The 26,715-nt window shown below is 39.6% G+C and overlaps 1 protein-coding gene across 2 annotated transcripts in view; it reads right to left on the bottom strand.

The window, feature by feature from the left end:
* sema5a (sema domain, seven thrombospondin repeats (type 1 and type 1-like), transmembrane domain (TM) and short cytoplasmic domain, (semaphorin) 5A) overlaps nucleotides 1–26,715 on the bottom strand; it is a 136,479-nt gene that overhangs the window by 68,808 nt on the left and 40,956 nt on the right. For both annotated transcript variants that reach the window (XR_006008353.1, XM_041968953.1), the window contains exons 3-8: nucleotides 19,362–19,461; nucleotides 17,655–17,700; nucleotides 8,902–8,964; nucleotides 5,468–5,566; nucleotides 1,869–2,082; nucleotides 322–607 (exon numbers count right to left, since the gene is read on the bottom strand). Coding sequence is in view for 1 of the 2 variants with exons in the window: in XM_041968953.1 (XP_041824887.1) it covers nucleotides 322–607; nucleotides 1,869–2,082; nucleotides 5,468–5,566; nucleotides 8,902–8,964; nucleotides 17,655–17,700; nucleotides 19,362–19,461 (808 nt within the window). In the remaining variant the exon portion in view is untranslated. The remainder of the gene's footprint in view (nucleotides 1–321; nucleotides 608–1,868; nucleotides 2,083–5,467; nucleotides 5,567–8,901; nucleotides 8,965–17,654; nucleotides 17,701–19,361; nucleotides 19,462–26,715) is intronic.

Below are 26,715 nucleotides of genomic sequence, written 5' to 3'. Positions count from 1 at the left end.
TTGATGCTCTCCTATTTGCTTACGTGGCCAGTTTTATTTGGAAGCTGAATATCAGCTATAATGTCATTAGGCCAGTAGTTCCCAAACTCAGGGGCAGGCCCAGAGTTATGATGGGTGGGGGGGGGGGGGGGGGGGGGGGGGGGCAAGGCTAAATAAAACATAGCTTTTACGCTGCTAGCAAAACACTGATAAATTTGTGAAAGTACCAATGGAGAAACAATAATGAATCAGCTTTGACTTTTTAAGTTAAAAAAAAAAAAAGACAAGAAAATATGATGAGGCATATCTTGCCCTAGGCTTCATAAATCCTATAATACTTACACGTTGGTTGTAAAAATGCCATAGAGCAGCTCCAGTTCGGGTAAGTAGAACGTCCCCTGCAACTCATTGTAGTTAAAGGGGATTTCTCCTGGTCTGGAGCAGTTCAGTCTAGCCTTCATGAAGGTGGTCCACGTGTCCTCCAAAAGGAAGCGACCGCCAATGTCGTTTTTACAGACGCGCCCTGCACGGGAAAACACCGTCCTGCCGCAGTCGTGCTCCACCGCATTCTCCCGGAAGAAGAAGTAGGTGAAGTTGCCAATATCATAGGAGGAGACGAAATTTGGCTCTGTTGAGAAGATAAGAAAACAGGAGGAAAATGAATGGGGATGGAGCAGCTTAGAGAGAAGAAGACACAAAGTGAAAAAATGAAGACAGCCAAATGACAGATGAAGTGCAGAAAGATGAGAAAAAAATACAGGCAGAAAAATATTTAGGGTTGTGGGAGGAAGAAGGAGTAGGAGAGGGAATGGGTATGTGTTATGACTGATTGACTCTTGAGTGTGTGTGAGTGTGCAGCCCACACAACAGCAGGTGATCAGGATTAATAACTACAGGCCATGTTATTAATGGCATTGTGTTGTAATAAGAAAACTCATTTTTCACTCCACAAACCTAAAGGTTAGGATGAGAAATGACCAAAACAGGTGTAGTGTAATAGCTCTCACCCTATCTGAAACATGCGACCTCCACGACACTATCGCAGCTAAGGCGTTCATCTTTATGTGTGACATTATTGGATCTAAACCGCACACTTTATTCTCACTGACACTGATTTAATTCAGCTTTAAACCAAAGTGTCCCTCCCCTACTCATTTCATCCCAGATTATTCTGCACCTTTGGAGGGCAGTTCACGAGGAGACTGATAAAGAAAAAAAAAATCAATTCCCTATAAAATTAGTTATTAAACCTTGTCCCAGAAGGTGGCTGCCAAGCATTGTATGTGGTAGCTTTACATTTATTTTTTTCAATTTAGCTTAAATGTGAATCAGATAAAAGTCACTTGCTGACAAGATACTGATTAACCTGCTTCTCTGTAGGCTGGACACCTTAAGCTGTCTGAAGTTCTTCAGTCTGCTCAGGGACCTCTTTGAGCTTTCAGGGAAAAAGACATTGATTTTATTTTTAAGAATTAAAAGATAAACAGCCTTCCTCGAAGAAAGGATGCAGTGTTAACTTCTTTAACTCCAAGATTTTTTTTTTGTTGCCTTGTAAACGATAAATAATTGTTTTTATGGATAAAAAGCAGCTGAGAATCTTTTTACTCTGTGTTTGCTGCACTGCATCGTGCATGGACTCTGATTATTTTGTGCAGGAGCGCAATACTTCAAGAGAGACAGCTTCTAAATCCCACATCAGATAAGCATCTGCCAGGCTCAAGCCTCTTTGAGAAAAAAAACAAAAAACAAAACACTGAATCCCCACCAGCAGCAGCAGCGCTGATTTTCAAAAGCTGTGAAGGAAAAACATTATAAAAAAACACAGAAAAATGTTTTAGCATACATTTACATGAAGTGTAAGATTCCTCTGGGCGTTAGCAGCTCCTTACCGTTGAGCCACTTGGAGTTGTACTGGGCGGTACGCAGCGGTGGCAGGCCGCCAAGGCTCCGGTAGATGGCAGGGTCTCGCCCGGAGAAATCCATGGCAGTGGCGGCGTAAAGCTCCCCACTGGATGTGATGAGGGCGGTGGAGTTGTGGAGGGGGTTGTAGGGACACCGAGCCATGCCACTGATCTGATCGTGGATCTCTGTCAGGTTAGTCAGCTGCAATGCAGAAACAAGAAACAAGATGATAAAGCATGGAGGTTGGAAATGAAGAACAAGATGAAACAGAACTTGAGTGGAGACAGATGTTCCTCAGATACAAAAAGAGAAGATGATTTTGATTGTTAGCAACAAGAGGATCCCATGAGGCCAGAAAGTCAAAGAAACAATACAGTGAAAATATCCATGGGAATAAGATGCACAGTTTGCTCATTTCTAAACATATTATTGCAGAAAACTAGCAACAAATCTAGGACATAGTATCAAAGGGCAGCATTAAAATGCAAACCAAAGATGCCTGTCAGTGTTATGTTTGTTGCCAATATGCAAATGCTATACACTATAAAAGAAATACTCCATCTCATTATCTTTAGTTTGGTTTAAATACACACAAAGATATACAAGAGCAGGAACATAATCAAAGAAAACATTTAGAATAATTTGCGATGTAAATCACAGCAGCTGCTTTAAGTTTAATGTTGAGAAACCACCTGTTTGAAACCAAAAGAAATCATCTGGGCTGCAGTGTGTCATTTGGTTAAGTTTCTGATGTCTCTACAAGTCAACCAGCTGTTTTAAGGCTAGAATATTATTTTACCACATCTTTGGGAAGCCTTTCTGAGCTCAAAAGAGGCTTGATGTGAGATACAGTCCTCTGTTGCATACCGCCTTTGAATATAAAGCCAGAACCAACCCTCTGCTTTTTAAAAATACTTTACAGCTTGACCTTGGCTTAGCCCTGACACACTGCACTGGATCCGACTTACGAAAAAATAGTACAGGCTGTAGCAGAATGACTCGGTCCTGAATGGAAAAAAAAAGGCGGGGGTGGAGGAGAGTAATGCAATTTAAAATCCAAGATGTAATTATATTTTATGGTGCAAAAGTAAACAGCGTACAGAGATTAGCTCATGGCTTTTCCTCCCATCCAAGTTCAGCTGAGTTCTGGGGATAAATTCATAAACCAAAAAATGTCCCTAATCTCAGGTTTACAAATGTGCAAGATTTAGTATAATTAAAATGATTCTTTTTGCAATTACTTTCTATCAATCAGCCGAGTTCCAGATTAGTGACACTATGCCGGTTGCAAAAGGATCTCCAATGACTGCAGAAGTCTCCATGTTTTCTTCATTCTTCACTAATCTGCAGATCCCTCTCCTATTCCAGCCTCTGTTCAGTACACTGTTTTTTGGGGGAACCAGGTGATTTGTCCAGCTAATTTCCTAAACCCTGTTAAGATTCCATTAATTCATGCCACCTCTGTGGCACCCGACCCACACCCAAACAGAGCAGCCCTATCTAAGCTCTGCCAGTCTCACATGAAAGCCCTGTATTGAAGCTACTCATTCTGCAGGACAGAATAGTTCATTTAGGTCATTTTGAAAAAACAAAAACAAAAAAAGGACTAGTGATAAATAGACTGAAGTGCACCCACTGCATTTTGAGAAAGCACAGAAAAAGTGGTCTCTGTTGGAGGACCCAGCAGCTGCATGAGTGGGACACATAAGTGGCTTCAAATGTCTAGAATACAGACTTTTTTAGTAGCAGACAGCTCACAGTTAAGACCGACTGCAGGGGCAGCCAAGTGGGTGCTATGTATAGTACTGAGAAGCTATTATAGCTAGTGTGAGAATTTTTAACTGCCCTATGTGGCAGGAAATCTAGCCGCACAAACACACACACATGTGAGTGATGTGAGATGTGTTAATGGACAGGGCTGTCAATATTCCTCTGTGGGTGGCAGGCAAATGACACATCCTAATAGCTATCTGTCAGAAAAATGTGAGCGGTGTCACACACAGCTACTGTATCTCAAGTCTACTTAATCTCATCCTGAGCAAACAGGAAGTTACACTTTACTCAAATATAACCTTTACCAGCTATCGTCACCGTCAATGCTACTGCAAAACCAGACAAGCGACAACTAGATTTCCATTCGATGAAAATGACATGTACAAAACTATAAGTCCAGGTTGTGTCCTGTTAAATGAATTCTTACACGATTCAAAGAGAAAGTCAACCTTTAAATGGTAAACTCTGGTTTAATCTATAGTCTCTGAGCTCATCAAATGATCAATATTCTGCTCATTGTCTGGTCATCACTATAGTTGATAGTAAATCTGTCTGAGCTTAATTCCATAGCTGCTTCTGCTCCCAACCCGTGTTTCACATTAACCGACATTCAGTGTGTAAATATGACAGCGCTCGATGAAATACTCCTATAATAATGTCATGGCATTTCAACTATATGTATTTTCGCCACGGTAAACAGCCATTATGAGCTGCTGACCTTTGGATGCAGTGCTGTTGGTCAAAAACAAATGTCATCATCAGAGTAAACTCCTGCCTCGGCCTCCCCTGAAAGCCCAACAGAGGGGAAATGTAGATGTTTGATATGGACCTGTCACAACTCTAAGGTAAGCACAATACGCTGACATTTTAAATGTTGCTCTATACTTAACTTCAAGGGGGCTTCTGTTCCTAGCAAAACCCTGTCAGACACTTCAGTTGCTGGAAAATGTGGATGTGATCACAGTTCTAGCAAGTTGTAAACCGGTGGCTAATGCGCAGTGTGTCAATATCCTGCTGTAACACAAGAGCAGGTCACACACTGTCTATAAATCCCTATAAAACAGGGGATTAAGAGCAATGAGAAAATTGAAGGAGTAAGAGAAGGAGCAGTGAAAACCTTCAATGAAAAAAATAAAGAAAACGATGTGGTATGAAGAAGAAAACCTTAATGACTGATGCTACTTTTGAAAAATATTAAAATGTGTTTACTCGGACGCCAGCACTTCCATCATCCAGAGTAGTGAACTGAGTGGGACTGGGATGCTGAATTTATTTTTTCTGATAGCATAAATCTTAAGCTACGATCTGTTGATAAGAGACTTTATAGTTAATTTACATCCCTGACAGCTCAGCAAAAGGAAGAAAACATGTAACACAAGCATGTACAGTGAGTACTGAGGTATCACTGTCACAACTCACCTTGGGTGAATGTGTTGATCAGCCTGACCTTTTTGTCTGACATTGCTGGTTCATTAAATAACAATTCAGCCTTCATATCTGCAGCGTTTACGACATTGACATAATGGTATTCAAGACTAATGACTTTAAACGTGCATGTTTTTTTTTCATAAAAGGCTGACTAAAGCTGCTGTCAAGTTCAATAAAGCAGTGCAAGATGGATGAAAGGTTGTTGATGAACTGCTGTGACCTGTGAAGCCATCTTTACTTCACAGAAACAGTCAGAACTGACGTGGTTGCACTGAATGATATTAATTAGCGAAGGCGTACAGAAAATCATGGGAAAAAAATCTATTGGGGACAACATTTTAGGTCTTAAAATATAACATTATATAAGTTCTGCTGTTATTCCTACCGTTCGGTTGGTGCAGATGGGGGTGAAAGCGTTGGTTCCGCAGGTGAACAACCTGTTCCCATTCACCAATAGCACCCTAATGTAGTTCTGGCACTCCTCCTGTGGAAACACACACCAGCAAACACACAAATTGCAGTTAGCATTTAGCAGCAGTACCATTATCCAACCACTGACAAGCAGCAGCATTAGGCAGAGGGGCCAAATTACACATCATGCCAATAAATGAGAAAAACTCCTCGAACTACAGGAGGGCCGCTCCAAAACGTGGCCAAGCTAGACAGAGTCAAATCAAGGCTAATACCCACATGGCTCAGCCATGCCACATCTTAATTCAACAGCGGCCGCATTTGAAGAGGGTTCTCAGTGAGGCGGAGACCAGATAAATGCAACAGGTGTGGGAGAAAAGCACTCTAGATTAGTTTAGAAAATTGACTTGGCCTTGTTGACTGGTCAGAAAGTGAAATGAAAATGTAGCCTCTCACATATTTCATTCAATTATGTTTCTTTTTAGCGAGATCCTCAAAATTAATCAATTCAAACCACTTTTGTCCAAATTAGGTTGAAATACATGCTCACCGCTCTTTTCGCAGCTCTGTTTCTTACTGGATTGGCCTGGATTTTTAGCAAAACCACTCAGCACTTAGTTAAAAGCTCTCAACAAATGGAGCGGGACTGACGGAGTGAATGATTGATTGAATGATAGATTGGCACTGAACATCATGAACCCCTGACATAAAGGTCAGGCTTTGATTGAGGCTTGCTGGTGATTTCCATCAGCAGAAGGCATTCTGCAACAACAGAAGTGAGGGTTCATGTCAGAAAGCAGCATTTGTTTGTTGTGGCAGGTCTGGGCGATAAACTTGCAGGGTCCCGCCATATAAAAAGGGGCCATGGCTGGGTTGGTTAGGGCCTCTCGTAGAAATTTAAAACCTTGTAAATCTGATGTTGTCTGAGCCACTTGAGGTGCCTAGGGCAACCCTTTGCTCCCCTCCTCCCCCTCTCAAGGGTCTGATTTAGGAGTGGAGGTCGTCGTAGCAAAGATGGAAAGGCTGTTATTCCCCTTCAGCATGTTGAAGGTTGACTCATAAAGCAACTTATTTCCTTGTGCTAAGCACAGTCTAAGTATATATATGTGTGTGTGTTTATATGTGTCTGCACAAGTAGCCACAGTTACATGCCTATATGTGATTTTTGTGCATCTCGTCATGCACCATATACTTCCATGTTTATCCGTGTGGGTGGTTTCTGAAGGGATCTGCATGATTCTATTCTCCTCTAGAGTTTTCTATAGTAAATAACGACATATTTAATATTTTCCCAGCTTCACAGTCTTGACTTGTTTATGAAAACTTCCTGACAAATGTTCCACGTCCATACTGTAATACAAAAGCTGTTGTGCTTGGCTCTTGCATTATAAAACAAAACAGAGGCAGCAATCATGTCCTGTCAAGTGGATTTAACTCTCCTTTCTTCTGTCAGCTGAAATAAATCAAATACACAAGAGAAGAGAGGCTGCATGTGTTAAAAAAAAAAAAAATACAATCACTTGTAAATTCACTTAAAGCACAGAGACGGTATCTGTGTAATAGCTTGAGCAATAGTATATTGGTGTGCATTGAGCTAGGTAATAAACCATTGAAAGCCCTGTCAACTGCTGGAGAAAGAAGTCGTTTAATGCTGTTTTTACATCACGGGAGCTGATCCTCAGAAGGGAACATCCAGCAAAACAATTCTGCTTCGCCAGACTGCAGTGACTCCCAAGGACTGAGGTAGCTTTGGTCTGTAATTCACTATGGCTATCATGTGCCGACCAGCCTGTGCATGCCTATTATGGGTCCCTAACCACCTTTCACAGGAGGATAAATACACAGCGGCATGCACACACATACACATAGGGATCAGGGCTGGGCAGTTCACCTACAAGTCAAGTTCAGCTTGAAACCATCTGTTTTGTAGACAAAAGTATGCCAGCTGACCACATAAAAAAATACACACTGCAAAAGAAAGAAACTACAAAAACAATAGGGGGTCCCTTTGAGGAAAGTCTATAAATAAGGGCTAAAATGTGGTTGGGGAGCATTTTACTTCAAAAATCGCTGATCTAAATCTGCTTTGAGGTCACAAAGCTGGAATTCCCACAGTATCTATGTGTTAAGCCTACATAAAGAGCCCCATGTTGCTTTCAGGCTTCACCAGTTTCATCAGAACTTTCCATATTTCATTTAATTCTGTTGGTTGGATGTAATGTGATTTTTGAAACTGATCAATGTGTCTGTAGAAATGAAAGGATCTGTGATCTCCGTCTTCAGTAGATATATAAATATTGATATTATCTTTTTAAGATTAATTATATTAATCAGCACTGATGTGCTGCTGGGAAATAATAAGACAATGGGCCATTCAGTTCCATTTAAATACTATTTATTCATGTATTATTTGGGTAGAGTCCCAAAACCCCAGGAAAATGCTGAATGATCATGAGGGTACAGCTTGGCAGTTTAGAAAATTGCTCAGCAGTTGTAGAGGTTTGTGTTCCAGTTTGTAATTGTACATAATGTTATTCTAACAAGACATCAAGGGAAATTACATCACTTTAACACATTTAGATGAATTTATTAGATAGCATCTGGGGCTTGGAGTGATGCCTTAACAAACACAAGAAAATAACCCTGGTGATATCATTGCTATATTGAGGCAAGTTTGTGACTTTGCAAGTGACAAGTATACCAGTATGCAGTATGCCAGTGTTGATGATAATCATGGTATTAAAAGAAAAAATAGGCACATTGTGTTGATAACAAACACATGATGGCAATGCAATGTAAGTTAAAGTTAAAGTTCCTTACCTCCACATTGTAGGTGCAATTCTTTTGCCAAAAAGCAGATACAAAAACTTAAATAAACTTAAAAAATGAATTAGTCTGAAAGTGATGTTGAGTACGATATGGAAATATTGTTATTGTGATTCTTATGTGCAATTAAAATTAGACATTGCATCTTCAGCTGAAGCACATGTATTGACTGTTAAATGTAAGCATGCTCTCAATTAGTGGTGATTGTAAAATATCTGTGTAACATCACATGTGGGCATAGTTTGTGACCAGGTTAGGAATCGGACATCACTGTTTAGGTCATAGCTAGCATAACTGAACACTTAGCGTGCATTAGTGAAGACAAAGGCTGTGGAGTTGGAAATATGTTAGCACCTGACATACAAAGCAAAATTTAGATGATTTAACATTATAAAAATGGAACGAGCTGAATGTAAGGTTTGTTGTCTCTCACACATTTCAAAAGTAGCCTTTTAATTTGATTCCAAAGTCAAAACTAAGCAAAAGTCACAAAGAACAACTTTTATTAAGGAAAGCTGTTTTTTTTCCAACTTTTTTTTTCAATATAGTCAAATGTGTCTAGTAAAGCAATATGAAACTCACCTCGGATTTTCCACGGCTGAAGCAAGCTCCCTTGGTGAACTCATCGCAGTGCCACTCTGCCTCCTGCAGAGACAGAAAAGCAGTACGAGGTTCAGAATAAACCATCAAGAAGAACACTATATCACAATGAAGAGCTGCAGAAAACACTCAAAGAACCCAAACAAAAACCATGTCTGGCTCTAATTTTGAGAAAAATCTTCTTTTTCAGGGAATTTGCTGTTTAGTGACCACCCAGGTGTTATACAGAAGATGAGAAAACGCAGTTAGAAAATGTAATGGAATTTGGGAGGAACATGCAACGAATGGATTCAAGTAAATGAATTTGACATCACAGCTTCACTACTCTCAAGTCAGCATGTGCACACTTGCTGAAGTTCTATGTCATATGTTATATGTTATAAGCCACATTAAACACAGATACAGAATCCAGTTAAGGTGCATTCAAAACAGAGACCTTAAAAAAGAAGCAAGAGCAGGCTGAGACGGATGTCAATTTAATTTATGTGTGAGGGAAATGCAGAAGTCTTTAGACATTACAGGCGGGTCCCTAGAGTAAGGTGTCAGTGTGATTTACATGTTAGGAAGAGAAGGAGGAACCCCTTTTTACATATTAAAACAGCAAGAGGATGAATAAAAAGATAAAAGCTCAACTTGTCTCTTCTGAAGTTGAAGACACAAGGTTGCTCAGGTTTCTACCTTTTTAATTTCATTTTGACCTCTAAGAAAAGGGGTTCTCGTCAGTGATAAAAATTCTCTATTCGCGTAATGAGGGCTGGGCTTGAGAGACAACTGGGCTACTAAGTTACTCACCCTTGTGACAGGTAGAATTAGCCCCTACTGCCACCAGCTCTGTATGACTGGCAGAGGGAAGATTACATAAAGGAAATCTTGGCTGGTGTGATATTACATTTAAGTCATGAAAATTCTTTCCAACTATTTTTTTTTAATGCCACAGAGGTACGAGTTTTCTGCATTAATAACATGGCAAGTGTCCAGGGACAGAAGACTTTAGTCTCTGTGGAAATAAGGTAAATATTGCAAACTTCAAAACTATTTTTTTTTCTTGCTCTTCTTTCATTTGCTCTTTGACAGTGCTGAGGAACGTTATACCAAGTTTCCTAACCGGCCTTTACGTTCCACTTCACTGGTCTTTAGGAGGTATAGAAGCACCTGTATGTATACAGCCACCAATAAATGCATGCACAGACAGCAAAGCCAGCCTAGAGAGAAATAAGAGCTCAGGGTGTGTGGTACCATTCAGGCAGGATAAGATATGGAGCATTAACTAGAGCTGGCTTGTCCATTTTTCCTCTGTGTGTGTCAGTTTGTATTCCAGGCCAAAGCTGGCTATTCTGGGGCTATGCATGCAGACATAAACCACACACATCAGCACAAGCAGTACAGCCTGCACACACAGCACCACAGTTGGTCCCAGCTGAATTCAATGTGGGCGCTGAAAGTGCTTTCGCTAATCGCAGGAGGGGGAAGAAAACCTGTTAATGGCCTGAAACCTTGCTCACTCATGTTCAGTGTAAAAATCAATCATAATCCAGGACAAAATTACAATTTAAGATCATTTTAATGGGAGGAAAGTGGTTGCTTTTATTATTCCTGGGTGATTGTGTGATTCATCATCATCCAGTAAAATTTAGAACATATTTTAGGAATAGGTTATATTTTCATATTCATCTTCAAGAGATCAACTTTATGGCTTCTGACAAAGGTGGTGCCCAAAGGCCTGTAAGAGGAAGATATGACTGTCCAGGCTCAAATGGCCCAGAGTAAAGAGCAGAATCATAGCTACACAATGGCTAACGTCCGTGTCATTAAGACACATTAAAAGCTCATTAGCATACTATTGTGGAGCTCCTGTGTTCCCAAAATGAAGCTGTCTTAAACTGAAATATGTCCAGTGTAAGCTGTCTTTAAATCATAATAATTCTTGGCTTCATCAGAGACAGCTGCCTTTCAGAGGCATTTTTGTGCCTTTGTGACTTAGTGGAGTTCAGAGAAGGAAAACAAAAGGTGATAGAAATAAAAGTGAATGAAGACCAAAAAAAGTGAGATGATAATGGTGGTAAATGAGGCAAGAAGATTCCCTAAACTCCTTAAAATATAACAACCAAACAGCATGCTAGAGTTGTTAAAACACTAATCAGAAAGCCAATCACTGTCCAATACCGGCACAAGAAACCCAAAAACTTCAGGCAGAGTTTGCATTAGCCAAAAGCAGGGCCAAAGGGGTGGCCTGGAGGGGGGCACGGGTGCCCCATAAAATTTGACTCTCTCACCAGGAGCCACTCAAAAAATAGACTGTTAAATTCTAACAAATATGCATTGTAAATATTCAATGTAAGCCTGGGTAAGTCTCAGATGTCCAAGTGCAAGTAAATGCAGCATGTAATGCACCTTTTTACATGTTCTGCATCAACACTACCATGTTCTTGATCATAATGCAGCATTCATACACCATTATTATTAAAGAAAAACAATGCAGGATTATTCTAAAGTAAACAACTGTGCCACTCTTTTCCTGGTCTGTAGCCCTACCTGGACCCCCCCATCAAAATTTTTCTAGACCCACCCCTTGTGTTAGCTAGTGTAGTTCTAAAAGGTAGCCTCTAATTCTGTGGCAATAGCTACAAAAAAGAAATTAAACACCTTTAAAAACATGCTAGTTACATCTAATAATCTTACACAGGTGCTAATAAACATATTAGGTCATAACACTTAATGTCAGCTAGTTCAGTATTTATTGTCTGCCACTGCTGATAATTGCTAAATCCTTGCTCAAAAAACATTTTAGGCCTTAACAGACACCTATAATGTGCTATGTCAATAACGACTTAAATCAGTAAATGAATTTAAAAGAGTATATTTTTTCTCTTTCAGGTTTGATGTGATGAAAACCAAAAGCCAAATTCCAGGCTTGAAATGGGCAAACTAATGGGAGACATCATGGTGGCTACATTCACTTTTATATAAAGAAATAAAAAATATCTTCTAACTTCAATTACTGTAGCAAAATCTCTAAAATATTTCCTCTTCAGATGAATTCATGTTTTCTGCAGACAAATGTAGGCTTTATCTCAGCACACTAATCTTAGGCAGCACCGATAGTTCGTGGGAGGATTCAGATCCAAATTTCTCAGTGGAGGATAAAGCGCAGCTATTATTACAGGGTCTTTTCAGATAAAAAAAAATGGTTTAACTTTTTACTTTTTATGTTGGCATAAAATGTCCAAATGAAATGAAAAAGAAAACCCATAAATAACAGTTAAATAATTCCACGCACTTTGAGATGAAATAGCCTGATCTTAAACTATAAAGCAAATAACACAGTACAGAGTGATACACTAGTACCATAAAGTACTATAGATAGCACCATATAGGATTAAAATTAATTTTAAGTTTGTTTTATACACGAGGCCCCTGAGCTATGAGGCGTTTTTCAGTGCCAACACTCAATATAACAGGATTGTGTTACGTGATCGGACCAAACAAGGCTTTCTTTCCACTTCCAATCTATTAAAAAATTAGTTCACACGTTTTTTTTACCATCATCATAAACACTCCCAACTGATCATATGTTAATATTTGATTCATTTCAGTCAGTTTTAACACTTGTGGAAAGGATACTACTGTCATATCCTTCCTCTTGAGACAATACGAAGTAAGCATGCCCAACCAGAGGAGCTTTCTATTACACATCCTTTCAAAATGGAAAATGAATCTTGTGTTTATTTTCCATGGGGACATGAAGGCTGAAGATTTATGAGCAATTTTTACAGAAAAAAAATGTTTTTGAAAGAAAACCTGGTATCGCTTCCAGTTTTCTTGACATATCAATGGTTATCTGTGACATCAATGGCTTGGTGATAATTCTGCTGTGTGCCTTTTTCTGTCCTGCTTGGCTAACTGGAGTTTTGTTTACAGCCTAGATGATTGTCACTTTGCCCCTGTGAGTTGCACCATTGCATTACCTTCCAGCAAAACAGAGGTTTTGTACTAGTCTAGCATAATCCTATGAAAAACATCAATGCAGAAAAGATAGGCTGGAAGAATTTGACAAAATCATTTGTTGTTTCTGGGGAAAATGAATAAAAATTCCTGCTATGTTATGTTCAATGGGACTGCCCTCTTTACTGCCCCCTGCAACGGGTACACTCTTTAGAGATGAGCCATTGTGCTCAAGCCTCTCATCAGCCCCTCACACTGAGGGGCTATTGTCACCAGTAGATGGGTGCAGGAGAGATGGAAGATGAGTAGGCAGAGAGGGAGATGAAGACAGACAGAAGAGTGGTCAGATAAAAAGAAAATAAGGGTCAAACAGATGAAAAAAAACAACAAAGAATAAAGAGTCCAACTTAGGAGTCAGTTTGAACAAAAGAGATTGTGTGAGCAGAGCAGAGGAAGATAGAGGAGGGAAGGAGTGTGGAACTGAATCCCAAAACAGAAGTTTCCAGCTATGATATTGAATATATTTTGCATAGAGAGGGTCCAGACAACACGCTCACTGCTGACAGCTGTCTGTCTGGACTTGTGAAATAACAAGCTGCTGAGAGTAGGAGCTGGTCATATACTATGAGAGGAATCTAATAACGCCTATGGGTAGCTGATATTACCACACTGATGCCTACTGATGTAAGCTGCTGAAAGATTTACACATGGAATTAGTCTTGATGTCATGTCTTAGCAACTGTGTGGCTCTGACTCACTACACGTATCATCATAACACCTTAATAAAACAAGTCAAGTACCAGTAACCCCTCCCACCACCTTAGCCTGGTAAAACTTAGTCTGACACGCCACTCGCTCTTAAAGATACCTTCATCTCATAATATTATTTAACGTGCCGGCATCTGCGTCTCCATTTCTAATGATACTTTTTATTCTATGGATTTAAATGGCCAAGTTTGTGCTCTAGTAATTGAATTAGCAATGCTTCCCGAGCTATGGAAGACAGTTTCTGTTAGCCGCTGATTAGCAGGGCTAATTGTCCGGCTGACGAGGTGTAATTGCAAGAGACAGGCCCGTGAAATACAACATGCAAGAATGGAAAGAGCCTTTTGTTCTCTTCGGAGTCCGCTGCTCTCATAACAGCAAGACAATACACTGGGAAGCCATGAAAAATGGAGGCACAATGTACTCCTCAGCACCATACAGTGTCTGTTGCCAAAGTGGGGCTGTTATGGATAGTGTTTTCATGTGCCAGGGAGGCTGGAGTGTATTTCCATCTATTTTCTCTTCCTTCGCTGTATTGAATGGTGAACAATGCCACTGATCCTCCTCATCCCAGTGCTTATTGACTAATGCCGCGCCACAGTGTTTCTGTGGAAACTCAGCCTCATCGTCTGCATCCTGTTTCGATTTAGCTTGAGACTTACACCCTAGCACTGAATTCTTAAAGACTGTCATTTGTTTTTACATTTATTCATCTTAGGATTACCATCATTGCTTAGGATAATATAAATCTTAAACTACCTCTCATTGTGCTTGAAGAATAGGCATCTTGGATCTTTTTTACACTGAATAGCTTTTATGGATGGGGATGGAAGTGCAGCCTCTCATTAGAGTAAGTGAGAATCACCTTACTCAGAGACTGAGGAATGTCAAAGGGAACTATTTGAGGAGCTCGCAGGCAGACTGAAACACAAGGCTGAGATGTGCATTGAACCTGTTGGCTATTTTTCAGCCCTGGAAACACAAAGAGAAATGGCAAAGCATTGATTCTGCTGCTCAAGGTTGGCAGCATCCAAGTTCAGGGAGTTGAATGAGGGATGGTGGAGACACAGGGACAATACTGAACAGATGTAGGATGTAATATGGGTATTAACTGCTGACAGATGAAGGAAATTGTTATTTGAGAATGTGTCTACAGCTAACTATTCAGATGAAGGATTAAATGTTTTATTAGTTGTTTGTGTTGAAGAGTTAAATCTTTATTTTTCACCTCTGCTGCAGGACTTTGAAAGTCAAGAAAGGAGAAAAATATCTAGATTAGGGAAGATGAGGGTAGTGGCTGACAGGGAGAGGAAGGACTCTTCAGATTGTTCAGACACTGTAGAAAATAAGTACCAAACACTTACTCCAATCAAGGCTATACAGTAGGATTTTAGGCCCCTCTTCCCACTTCAACCTTCCCTGCCACTCACTTTGAGAACATGCTCGAAAGTTTGTGTAGTGTGAAACAACTTTAACTGGTTATGATGCAGCGAGTGTCCCTTTTTTCTTGTAACCAGTCACTTACATCAGCCTTTTTATCTTTCCTTGGGGAGGGGGCTGAACGTTTATACTTTCAGGACTTACTGATGACCAAATCTGTCGGGCACCCTTGAAAAGCATCCAGACCTAAAAAATGTAAAGGTTCACAGATGGCTTCACATCAACTCTGCCCCTCTTTATCTCCAGCTTTTTTCTATTTTTTTTATCTTTATTTCCACCAAGCAAGGGAAGCATTTACAGAGAATACTATACTTGTTCAGGCTCGATCAGTCACCTTCTCCCAATTGTGCAATAAATTGCCACTGTTTGGCTTCCACCCTACAGAGTGTTAGTTGTCCCCGAACTCCTCTTTACACATCTATGATACTATCCATTCCTCACAGTTAATTTTCTTCCTTGCAAAAGCTTGAAAACACCACGTTACAATTTAGTCAAGGACTGCAGAGCCGTGATACACCCTCATGCAGGAGAAGACCATAGTGGCAATTCTGTTTTTGCTGAAATATTTCATACATGTATGCAGAAAATGAGCTCAGTTATTGATTAAATGGTAATTATATCAAATCCTTTTGTATATTATAGGCTATTTGTGTTGTTGCTAAGCCTTGTGCTCTTTCAAACCATATGCAGCCTTTCTCTTAATGCTGCCAGCCACACAAGAACAAATCACTGCCATGAGGTATTATCTGACAGGGCTCATACATCGGAGTGGGGTGAAATTACAAAGACAAGCGTAGGTGTAGCTTTTAGCTTATTTTTTTCCCTCTGGAGGGGAAAAAAAAAAAAAACTCATGCAACTTTTCTGAACACTTGTGCAACCGAAATAAACCTCACTAAACTACTGACAACTGTTTGTGCTCAACTTTCTTTGTCGGCTGTGGCTCTCTCAGAACCATACTCCCTTGTAAATCTGTTTGATCAATCAGTAAGGCTTGCAATGTGAGAGCAGGAACTACGCCGAAGGGGGAATTCCTTCAAGTCTTTCAAATCAAGCAACAATAAGAAAGAGGCAACCAATTCTCTGTGCAATTAATCTCCTGTTTGACAGCAGGATGACAAAGAAAGAAGGGAAAAAAGGATAGAAGAAGAGCTGGATGGAAGAATACTACTTATGCTTTGCAAATTTCAGCAGCTGAACTCAGACTTCCCCTTGACTCTTCATCCCAGGTCCAATCAAATGCAAAGCAGAGACTTTGTGCACAGGTCATCTTAAATTGGCCCCAGGCGTTGGCAGGGATTACCAGATCTTATTCTTTCAGGAGAAGACGTCTTGGAGATGAGGGGTTGATTGGGTCAGTGGAATCTCCTGGCTGATTCTGCAGCACCAGCCGAGCACAGGATGAAATAAAGGCAGAGGGAAGATTGGATGTGTGGATGGCACAGAGCATCTTTGAAAAGCATCTGTGTCCCAGCAAGAGCTCACAAAAGACCGGCTCTGCATGAGTCCTCATCTTTCTGTGTGTGTGTGTGTGTGTGTTTGAGGGGGGGGTCTTTGCTTTCTTCCGTCTATCTCACTTCTTCCTGACTCCTTTGTGTGAGCCACCCTGCACTCCTTCCTGTCCAACAGATTCATTGTCACTTTTTATTTCACATAACAGTTTTTCTCATCTTTCCATTCCACAAAGATTTATATCAACAGCGCTCCCTTCGTTCTGCTGTTCCACCCAGCTATTCCCAGTGCCGGCTTCTCTTTTGTCTGCCTCCTCATCTTCTCCTTGGGTTTTTTCAGGTTGTAAATGACATCACATCAAGACTTGCCTAAGCATCAAAGAAGCCTTGCTGTTATAACTTACAAATAAAGCCATTATTATGCCGGTGATTAAATGGTAACAGTGGGTCACAAAATGGTTAGCGACACAGGCTGGATTAATACAATATTGACATAAAGAAAGAAAGAAATCAGAGAAGCTGAGGGAATTGGAATAGCAACATGTGGGAGTCTGGGAATGAAAGAAAGTGCTGGTATTTGTTTATGTTTTGTGCAAAACATGTTACCGTAGGCAACAAGCAAAGACTTGTAAATGCCATACTTTAATTTCTGCTTAGTATTTTAGACACTTTATGATCTAGATCTGTGTAGATAATCTGACTTTAGTATCTTGCGAGAAGCAGGGGAGTTTTATCACAGTTGTATCATATGGAAGAAGTTGCAGGTGGTTTTCAAACAGCAGCCTAAAAGTGGAACAGTATAACTTCACGTGTCACATGCACTTTCAAACTCAATTATAAGATAAATGATATTAACACCAACTAGATTTAACTCCTTCCCTCCCTCCTGACAACCAAACCCAACAGTTCCCCACCATGTGGGAAGCTGCTGTGACACGTGAAATTTTAAACCAATTTACTGTAACAGCTTTAAGTTGTGGAAGCAGCATAAGCAACTGCTGTTGGAAGGGGCGGCACTTCACGGATCGCTGTGAGAGTAAGGTGAGCAGACAGGAACAAATACAGATTCACCTAGAAAACTGGGTGAGTCAGACAGTGCACGAATCAGAAAGACAGGATGGGAAAGAATTAGCTCTCACCTGGATCAGTGTCAGGTCCTCCAGGTTAAGCCTGAAAAGGTGATTTCTGTTAAAAAAAAAAAAAAAAAGGAGAGAAGAAGTGAGTTTATGGTGCCATTAATTAAAAAGAAAGAAAAAAAAGTGAGGATGTTGCAGCACGTTTTCTCGTGCAGCATTTGAAAAATAAAACAAAATAAAATAAAATAAATGGGAAAAAGCATTAGGATTCATTGGAATTTCTAAATGTTCAAGAAACACGACTTTCTGTATTTTGAGGTTTGATGACCATCAAAATCAGTACTATGAACAATGCTCATTTATTTATTTATTTTTACGTTTCTAATTTCAGAGCATTTTCTGAGCAAATTACCTTTTGTTTCTCAATAAATCCTGAACAGGAATACATGTTTTACTTAATTTAAAAAGCTGTTCGGCAAAGCGTGGAACATCAGCCACATGTTTCTTGTTATCAATAATTTCTTTTTAAAAAATCTCATTTCAGACTTAAAATCATCTTCACTCCAATACTTGCACATGCAGGCACACACACACATATGTGCATTTCTGAATAGACCTATCAATCTACTGTAGAGTGGCTATCAGACAGGTCTCAGTGTGGCCACAGCCCCGTTTCAGTTTATTGATATTTGCATCGATCCCACTTTTCTTTCATTACCCCTCATACTTCCATCACAACCTGTTGCCATCAGTCAATTCACCTTGTCTTTTACACTCAGTGATCAAGATATGAATTAAAACATTTTTTATTTTTTGCCTTTTGTCCTAGCACGAGTAAGGATGTTGACAGAACTTATGGAACCGTAGCTGACTAGCGAACAACTGTATAATAACTTATATTACATACATCATCATGCTATACTATAATATACTATTATATTATATTATATTATATTATATTATATTATATTATATTATATTATATTATATTATATTATCTAACTTGGTCTGATTTACTTGCCTCTGAGACCTTTATCTAGTCACACATCCACTTTACTTAATTAGTCTTCCATCTCAAATTTTGTGTTAGTAAATTCCCCATGCTCCCTTTGTTCCTGTTTGTTTTGCTATTCTCTCCCCTGATAGATTTTCTGCTATCTCCTGTTCACGTTGTTGTGATTGTTTTCCCAACAGACAACCAAAGGCATTAATTAAAAGTGCAAAGAACTCCTTATATGGACTCATACAATATCACTGCTTATCTGAATGCACAAATATGAAGAAAAGGGATGTTAGTTTAGATTTTCCACTAAACTGATGGAGTTCAACCACTGCTTTTCTAACCCCGCATTTAAATCTAAATCATAGACTGAGTCCTCCCACTTGAATTTAAAGATTCACTTTGCGGGGATGACTGCTTATCCCCAAAAGAGAGGGAAACCCCATAATATCACTATGTGGACACATTTATGTCCCCACAACAAAAGCATTTTAAGTGCACACACACATACACTCACACACACACACACACACACACACACTGATTCAGCTGGGTTTCACAAAGACAATGGACTTGGATCTCCAATGCCATTTTTCTTTGGCTTTTGAAGACGTCTTTAGAAAAACTGATCATTACTCATGCAACGCACCAGCAAACACCGCAAAAAAGAAGAATAAAAGAACAATGAAAGAACAGGCAACAATAGAAAGAGCAAAACAGAAAGCCAGCGTAAGGCATAGGAGAGAAAAACAATGCTGGTTAAGGGTTACCTGGCACCGACAATCAGTTCATTCTGGCCTGGGTCGAAGGTCAGCTGCGAGTAATCCACCGTTCCCTCTGCTTTGAACCTGAAGATCCACGGCTCCATCTCTGCCAGAGACACCAAAGAAGACAGTAATGAGCCAGTCACAGCCTTTATGATGGTAGATGAAAGCGTTATTGAGTGATTTTAAAGCAATAACAAATTACAGTAAATGATAATTAAATATCAGTACCCTTTTCATGGAGGTAAAAATAAAAAAAAAATAATTGCACATAAGCATTCTTTATATTTTATTAAATGAGCTTTGGAAAATATATTTTTAAGCTGGGATAGACAAAGTACTCTTCTTTTTATTTTAACACCCTCCCTTTCCTAAAATTCCCCAAATAAACGAAAATCTGAAATATTGACATCTCAAGGTTGAGTGGGGAGTCCTTTGATTCTTAGATCCTACTGTCGATTAAGTGGTTTTAGGGAAATACGTGATTTATACAAATCTCAATGACAGACACGATTTAAAACTTTTTGTGGAGACTGAGCTTGTCTTCAAGCTTCGGGGAATACATGGAACCATAAAGAGACACAGAGACATCCCAGACAGACGCTGACATCTTATCCACAACATGCCTTTTCTCCTGGCGCCCAACCCATTAACCCCTGACCAATCAAATCAAGCAATGAGGACGGCCTGTCTACTGTCTGGTTACCCGATAGGTTTAGTCAAGGGTGGTCAATCATGGTGACTTGTGTTTTCCATCACTTATCGCTTACTTGATCTATAATTACAACAACATTTCTCAGCATTACTGTACACATCGGCTTGATTACACTTCAATGAGTGGGACCTTTTATAATACAAGTTTGAGTATGAATCCTTCCAGAAAGATGGCAGAACTCCACCAAAGTAGAAATGTTATTGGTGACTGCAGCATGGATTTAAAATGATTATCCACTTTTGAGCTATTTAAAGGCCAAAAATTTCAAAGGGCCTTTTTTCTTTAAATTTACCAGGGAGCTTTCCATCAAGGCTGCAACAGAAGGAAAGGACAGCTTGAATATCGTCCTCGAAACACATTATCTGCTTCTTCATGCACACCTGTCAGACATCGTTTCAAATGAAAGCACACTCTCCCTTGACTGCATCAAAAGCTAGCAATCCCAGTTTCAGCAACAAATGTGGGATTTCTGAGCGCTTCGAAATGAAGACAAACAAGCGGGAAAAAAAGGAGCCTCCAAAGAACATCTGCCACCTCCGTGTCACGTAATGGGACCAAACCCCAAGCTCTCGTAACAAAACAATATCATCTGCTGAGAGACAGCGCCACAGCATGCAAAGGCATCTTCCCTTGCTCTCTTTCAAGTCTCCAGTGATAGGTGCAAGAGAAATGCAAGAAGAGAGAGCACCCCATGTCTTACTTCAAGCTTCACACTAATAAATTTTAATTAGCCACAGTGAAATAAATATCCAGGAGGTCATGACCGACCTCACCCCAAAGACTTCATTTTGGTTAATGGGGGCTGCTCTGCTCACTTTATAGGAAGACACCAAGTTGTGGATGTATGAATCCTTTGGCTCCAGTGGGCTTGTATTTTTTTAACACCATGGAGTGTATTACTGGCATACAAATATAGCTGTGACACCCCCCGAGGGGGAAAACAGCACTTGACAAACCCCAGATTCTTCCCATAAATCTCCCAGAGTCACCAAGGGAGGCTCTCTGGTGGGGTGATGTGTAGTCTGTGTGTATGTGTGTGTCTGAGAAAGACAGAAAGAGAGGATATTTGTTGGGGATGTGCAAAAGGGGGGCAAAAGGTTCTAATTGAACACAACAGCCTTCAAAGGATTTATAGCCTTTGTGATGAGGCCAAGGAGCCATTCATAAACATTCATAACCAGGGTGAATGGGCCCTCCCAAGGCTGCCCAGCTGAATATACAGAGATTCCCAAAGTCACACTCATGGGATTTTGTGGCTTGTACTTTGGTTCCAGTGGCGATGCAAAAACATGAGAGATATGAGCAGATTTTTTTTTCACATAGCTCCCATGTAACTTCTAAAATGTAATTGTTTTTGGATACAAAAAATAGGATGTAAAGCCTTTTTTAAAGGCACCCAATGTTTTAGGGATCCAGCAAATAGACCAAAAAAACACCAGACAGAAATCAAACAGTAGAAACATCCCCAGCTAATAAGTATCCTGTAAAAACAGACTGTATGCCCCATTCACTTGCTAGATTTCATTTCTGTTTTGTATGTTACGTGGATTCACATCAGCCGAATGTTAAATGCATGTGATAATCCAATCCCATTGCAGTCATGCTTGTACAGGAGTTGACTGAATCAAGGGATTGGCTGCTGATGAGACAAAGGCATGATCCTATGCAGACTCACACACACAAACATAGGCTGGGATGACAGCTGAGAGCATTGCCAGGGCTCTGAGCCAACATGCAACCAACAAATGCACACATAAATGTACCCCTTTTCCTTGTTTTGGTCCCAACTTATCCGCCCCTGTCTGCTGCCTCTCAAAATAGAACATCCCATCAGTCATATAACGTTTGCTATTCCCCACTCTGACACGGCGCACTTGACACAAAGACAAAATGACAGGATATATAAATATTTACACCAAGCATCAGAGGCCACGCCAGTCTCCGGTCTGCCAGCCCTCAAAGTTACAGCTCCAGACCGGCATCAATGCCGGCATGTGGAACCAATTCCGAAACATGAATGATTTTTCTTTGAGTGGTGCAAATAGTGTGTGGCAGCAGGCTGCTCATATAAATGAAGAGCCAGTTTACTCTTAATACCGCCCTGTGGTAATGGGCAGCAATAGGAATAGCAACTACTTGTCCAAGTAGATGCGAGGAAGTGACTGGTCCAAAAACACACACCTGCGTGGTTGGCCTAAATCTAAAGTGAAATGCAAGGTCACTTCTGAGCTTCACGCATGACTCTGTGTTCCAAGGTTCCCACGTGTTATGTCAAGCGTGACAAAACAAGCACATTTTACAGCTGCAACTCAAATAGCCAGTGCTGTGGTGCGGCCCCGGGGGCAGCAAGTGAATCATGCAAAACAAACCACCGTGAAGCCACAAATAAGTATGCAGTGAAATCTTTAAATCTTATGTGTATTTAGGAGCACAGTCTTTTCATTGCAGGGGTGCAGGAGAAGAGACATGCTTTTAACAAGATGACCAAATCACTTCAGGCCACTTTTAAAAAAAAAGGCTTTATTTGCGCATGGAAATGGCATGTGGGATTTTCACTGAAGTGAGCAAATAAAAGACACAAATCCACAAATATAGACAGGACCTTTTTTCACTCCACAGGCAGCTTGTCGTCAATTAAAATAAAACATGGCCAGAACATAGCCGCCCTTGGACATTAATGTAGAGAAGTTACTGTTTTGGAAATCAAGCTCGAAAGACCTTGGAGGCCTTTAAATATCTAAGAATGAATCCCTAATGCCTAATTAAAGTATCCCTGATACTCACTGTAGCCTGTTGCATTTATGAATGCTATGAGGCCATTTGTTTATTCTCTCCTGTTTTCACTCCCATCTTCTAATCTTCTCCCATCAACTAATGATGTGTTTGCTGTTTGAGGATGATAAAAGCTGAGCTAGGTCTGTGGCTGTAAAACAAGTCTGCCAGTTCCACTCCTCAGAGACAAGGCCCTCAGCGTGGCCTGTGAAGGCATTGTTTACACCACAGTTTATAACCTTTAAAAGCCTTCTAGCCTTCTCCAAGGAACACTTGTTAAAGTAACACTTTATTATTACATTATTTCTCTAGGGCCCTAAAATAGAAACTATAATAGCACTGCAAATGCTTGATGAGAAGACCTTTGCCAAAACATGGCCCTTCAACAATAATGCTATAAATGGCAAACATTTACACTGGACCACTGCTGAAGCTATGTTCAGCTCTGTTTTTGTGAGTGTGAAGAGGCTACTTTTTGCTGGTGAACTGAACAGTGTATTTTCTTTCTAAAACCCTACATTTCTGAAACCACCATACAAAGCAGAAACCAGTCCTTAGGAGCATCCTTGCGCCACAGTCACAATTTTGTTGTGCGGAGTCAGAAAACCACCATCCTCAGTGGGGTGAAAGCCATGTGAGGCACACCCTTCCACAGTCAGGCCACAATCACATAGAAAAAGAGAAATGCTGTCACTGGAACCCACTCAGACAAACCTTGACCTTGGCTTCTCATGATGGGGAACAGCCACTCTTTGGGCTTTGCTCTGTTTTAACTTCTGGTTTTCATTAAGCCAGCTGAAAGTGTGAGGTATTTCAGCAAGTTCAACAGCAACAGGTAGATTTTCTTTTTCATTCTGGGCACACTTCTTTTCTTTTTAACCTTAAACAGACAATGGCTTTTTTCAACTTGATAAACAGACTCATGGACAGAAATCACTGATGTACACTTCTAACTATACTTCCTAACATTTTAAATGATGTTAATTATTCATCTAAAATGTTAGAAAATCATTTAAAGTTACTTAGAGGGCGTAAGTTAATGATGTTTTGTCCCAACTGTAATAATAATAAAAAAAAAAATTCATTCATTCATGTCCTAATGTACACAAAACATCATTTCACCCACACAACTGAAGCTTCTCTTGTCACTTTTTGTCAGTAAGTCTTAGTTTTAGTTCCTGTTTCTTTAAGACCCAGTCTGCTCTGGTTGGTCTAAAAGGTCCAAAATTGTGAGCACAGGATTCACAGTTGTGCTGGGGCAATGTTGCTCAGGAGATCTCATCTTCCCCAGACTATATGCTGAAGTGTCCTTCAGCAAGAGACTCCATTCTTGTGTGAATATGTGTGAATAAAACAAATAAAGAAAAAACCTGCACAGACTGTAAAAATATAGACTAAGAACTCATTGACTAAGTTTATTGATCATTTACATTGATTTTATCATCTGAAAAAATAACCTTTACATTGAGTAAAATCTCTAATAATTACGTTTTAGTGCATTTTAGTTAGTTAGGCAGCACAGCTCCATAATCTCCTTGAACAGTAAAGTGCAAAAAATGTAGTTTTACAAATGTCAGCCTGAACCTGGCTCTTAAAACCAATGCAATCACTCTAAAAGTACCTCTAAAACAGGAATAAGAATATTATGTCTCCACACCATTCATGACAGCTGTATCATACATTTGAACTGTCAGAATTATATCAGACTTAATGTTTTCCATCAATATAGGAAGGGTAGCGATTAGTGAGAGGTGTGTTACACGCTGTGTTCACATCCACTTTTTCAAAAAATGTTCCAGCCAGCAGCACTTTAACTTTTACCTTGCAAGGGAATAACACACTCTGGTCATCTGGGCAATAAAAAACACCAGTTTGTGGTTTTGATGTATTAAATAAGGTAAAGGTGGGTGGATTTTATTATGTCTGGAGAGGTCAGGCAAGATTTCTTTTTGTAAGATAAGCAAAGGTGCTGATTGCTAAAGCCCTGTATTTAGTAGACAATGCTTTCTAATCCAAGTCAGAAAGCAATTAAGTAATAGTGTTTCTTAAAATATTAAACTGCAATGTACATGTAAGCACTAACTTTAAGTCTCCTGCCAAATCTCCATATTTATGTCCATGCATGTGTAAATGATGTTTGTCAGTGTTAGAGTGGGAGCACTGGGTTGCTGTGATTCACATGGGTATTTTAATGTGTCTGTAGTCCCTCCAGCTTGGCTAAAGGGAGGGTCATGACTGCACATTTCCAGCAACCAGAGATTACACTATATTACACAGAGCACAATGACTCATAAAAGAGAATGATAATAGGTTTAATGAGTGGTTCTGCCACCCTCACACAGATCATGCATACGTGTACGCATGCCCGCCTATATGTCTGGATATTTGAGCAAAGGCTATTTTGTCTCCGAAAAAGGGATTCGTATTTCTATATTGCACAACTCCCAACAATGGGATGTGTTTTAAAGCACACAAAGACCCATGAACTACGTGGTACTCTGCATAAGCTGCTGATTCTCCTTCAAAATGATGATAAATAAGAATGTGATGCCTAAAGAAAAGTTATAGTAAAGGGGAATATTTGTCCAATAGAGCAATGAAAAGTTTCACAAAACTGAAATACTTGACTGTACAACAGGACTGATGTGTGGAAAAGGAATCATCAGCCACGTATCTGTTAACTTTTTCAAAACTAAAAAAAACACTGCATGGAAATAAATCTTGTGACATTGCAGAAGTTTATTGAAACAATGCCACAGCGAATGTGTGCCGTAATCAAAGCAAAAGACTCAAAGTGAATATTAGGAGTAGACTTTTTTTTTTTTTTTTTTTTTTTTTTTTTTTGGTGGCAACTTCTTTTTGGACCAGGCAGTGTATGACAGCTGTTTAAATAGCTAATTTTCGATAATGACTAAACGTTTTGTGACAGTCAGGAAAATGTCGACAAAGCAGATGTCATAAAACCAGAATAAACCGGTGTAACCTGATGAGGCAGCAGGCCTTCCTGAGTTTGGCTAAAACAAGAATCAATGCAATCCAGTAGTTTGGCAATTTTTAAAAACATATTTTTGCTCATAGAGAATGCACATGTGACTGCAGCATTTGCTGCCATTTTGGGGGTGCATGTCCACATTTTCAGGTTCCTCACTTGTAAAGTGAGTTAAAAAGATGTTGAAATCACGCTGGAAAACAACGTCCTTACCGTGATGAGCTCACAAGTGAAGTAAAAAGTCGTTATAATGCAGAAACACTAATAATAAGTTAGATAGTTACAATTTGCTGAACGATGGATGAAGTTCAGGTTTGATGAGTTGCCACCTGTTTTACCCTCAGACGTCAGTGTTTACCTTGTGTTTGGTGGAAGTTCCTAGACTTGTCATAAATTTAAAAACCACAGATCAATAAATTTTCATGCAGCTACTTTACAAATGGATTAAAACCTGTGAGTCTATAAAATGTCGGCTGCAACTACACCATCCTACTGAAAATTAATATTAATTAAACATTAATTGTTCTGATATTTTGATTCCAGAATCAACTATATTATGTCTTTGTTCATTTATATCTGAGAAATTAATATATTATGGGCATTAAAAAAAGAAAAGAACTGTCTAAGTATACAGAATTAATTAATTTAATACATCTTGCTTAAGCAAAAGGAGCAGTGAAATTATGAAAGTAGTCAAAATATGAGGAAGTATATTTATTACAAAAACAATAAAATATTAAAAAAAAAAACTTTGCTAGGTCTGATGAAGGATCTACTTTGAACAGTCCTGAATGCTGTGATTGAACTCTGCAAGCACCACCAGCAAAGTTCCTGCTACTGATCCTGAATAAGCACTATTTGAAGGAAATATTTCTCTTGACCTG

This window comes from Melanotaenia boesemani, chromosome 18, assembly GCF_017639745.1.
Source record: "Melanotaenia boesemani isolate fMelBoe1 chromosome 18, fMelBoe1.pri, whole genome shotgun sequence".
NCBI classification, from domain to species: Eukaryota; Metazoa; Chordata; class Actinopteri; order Atheriniformes; family Melanotaeniidae; genus Melanotaenia; species Melanotaenia boesemani.
This window is presented reverse-complemented; position numbering and strand designations above follow the sequence as displayed.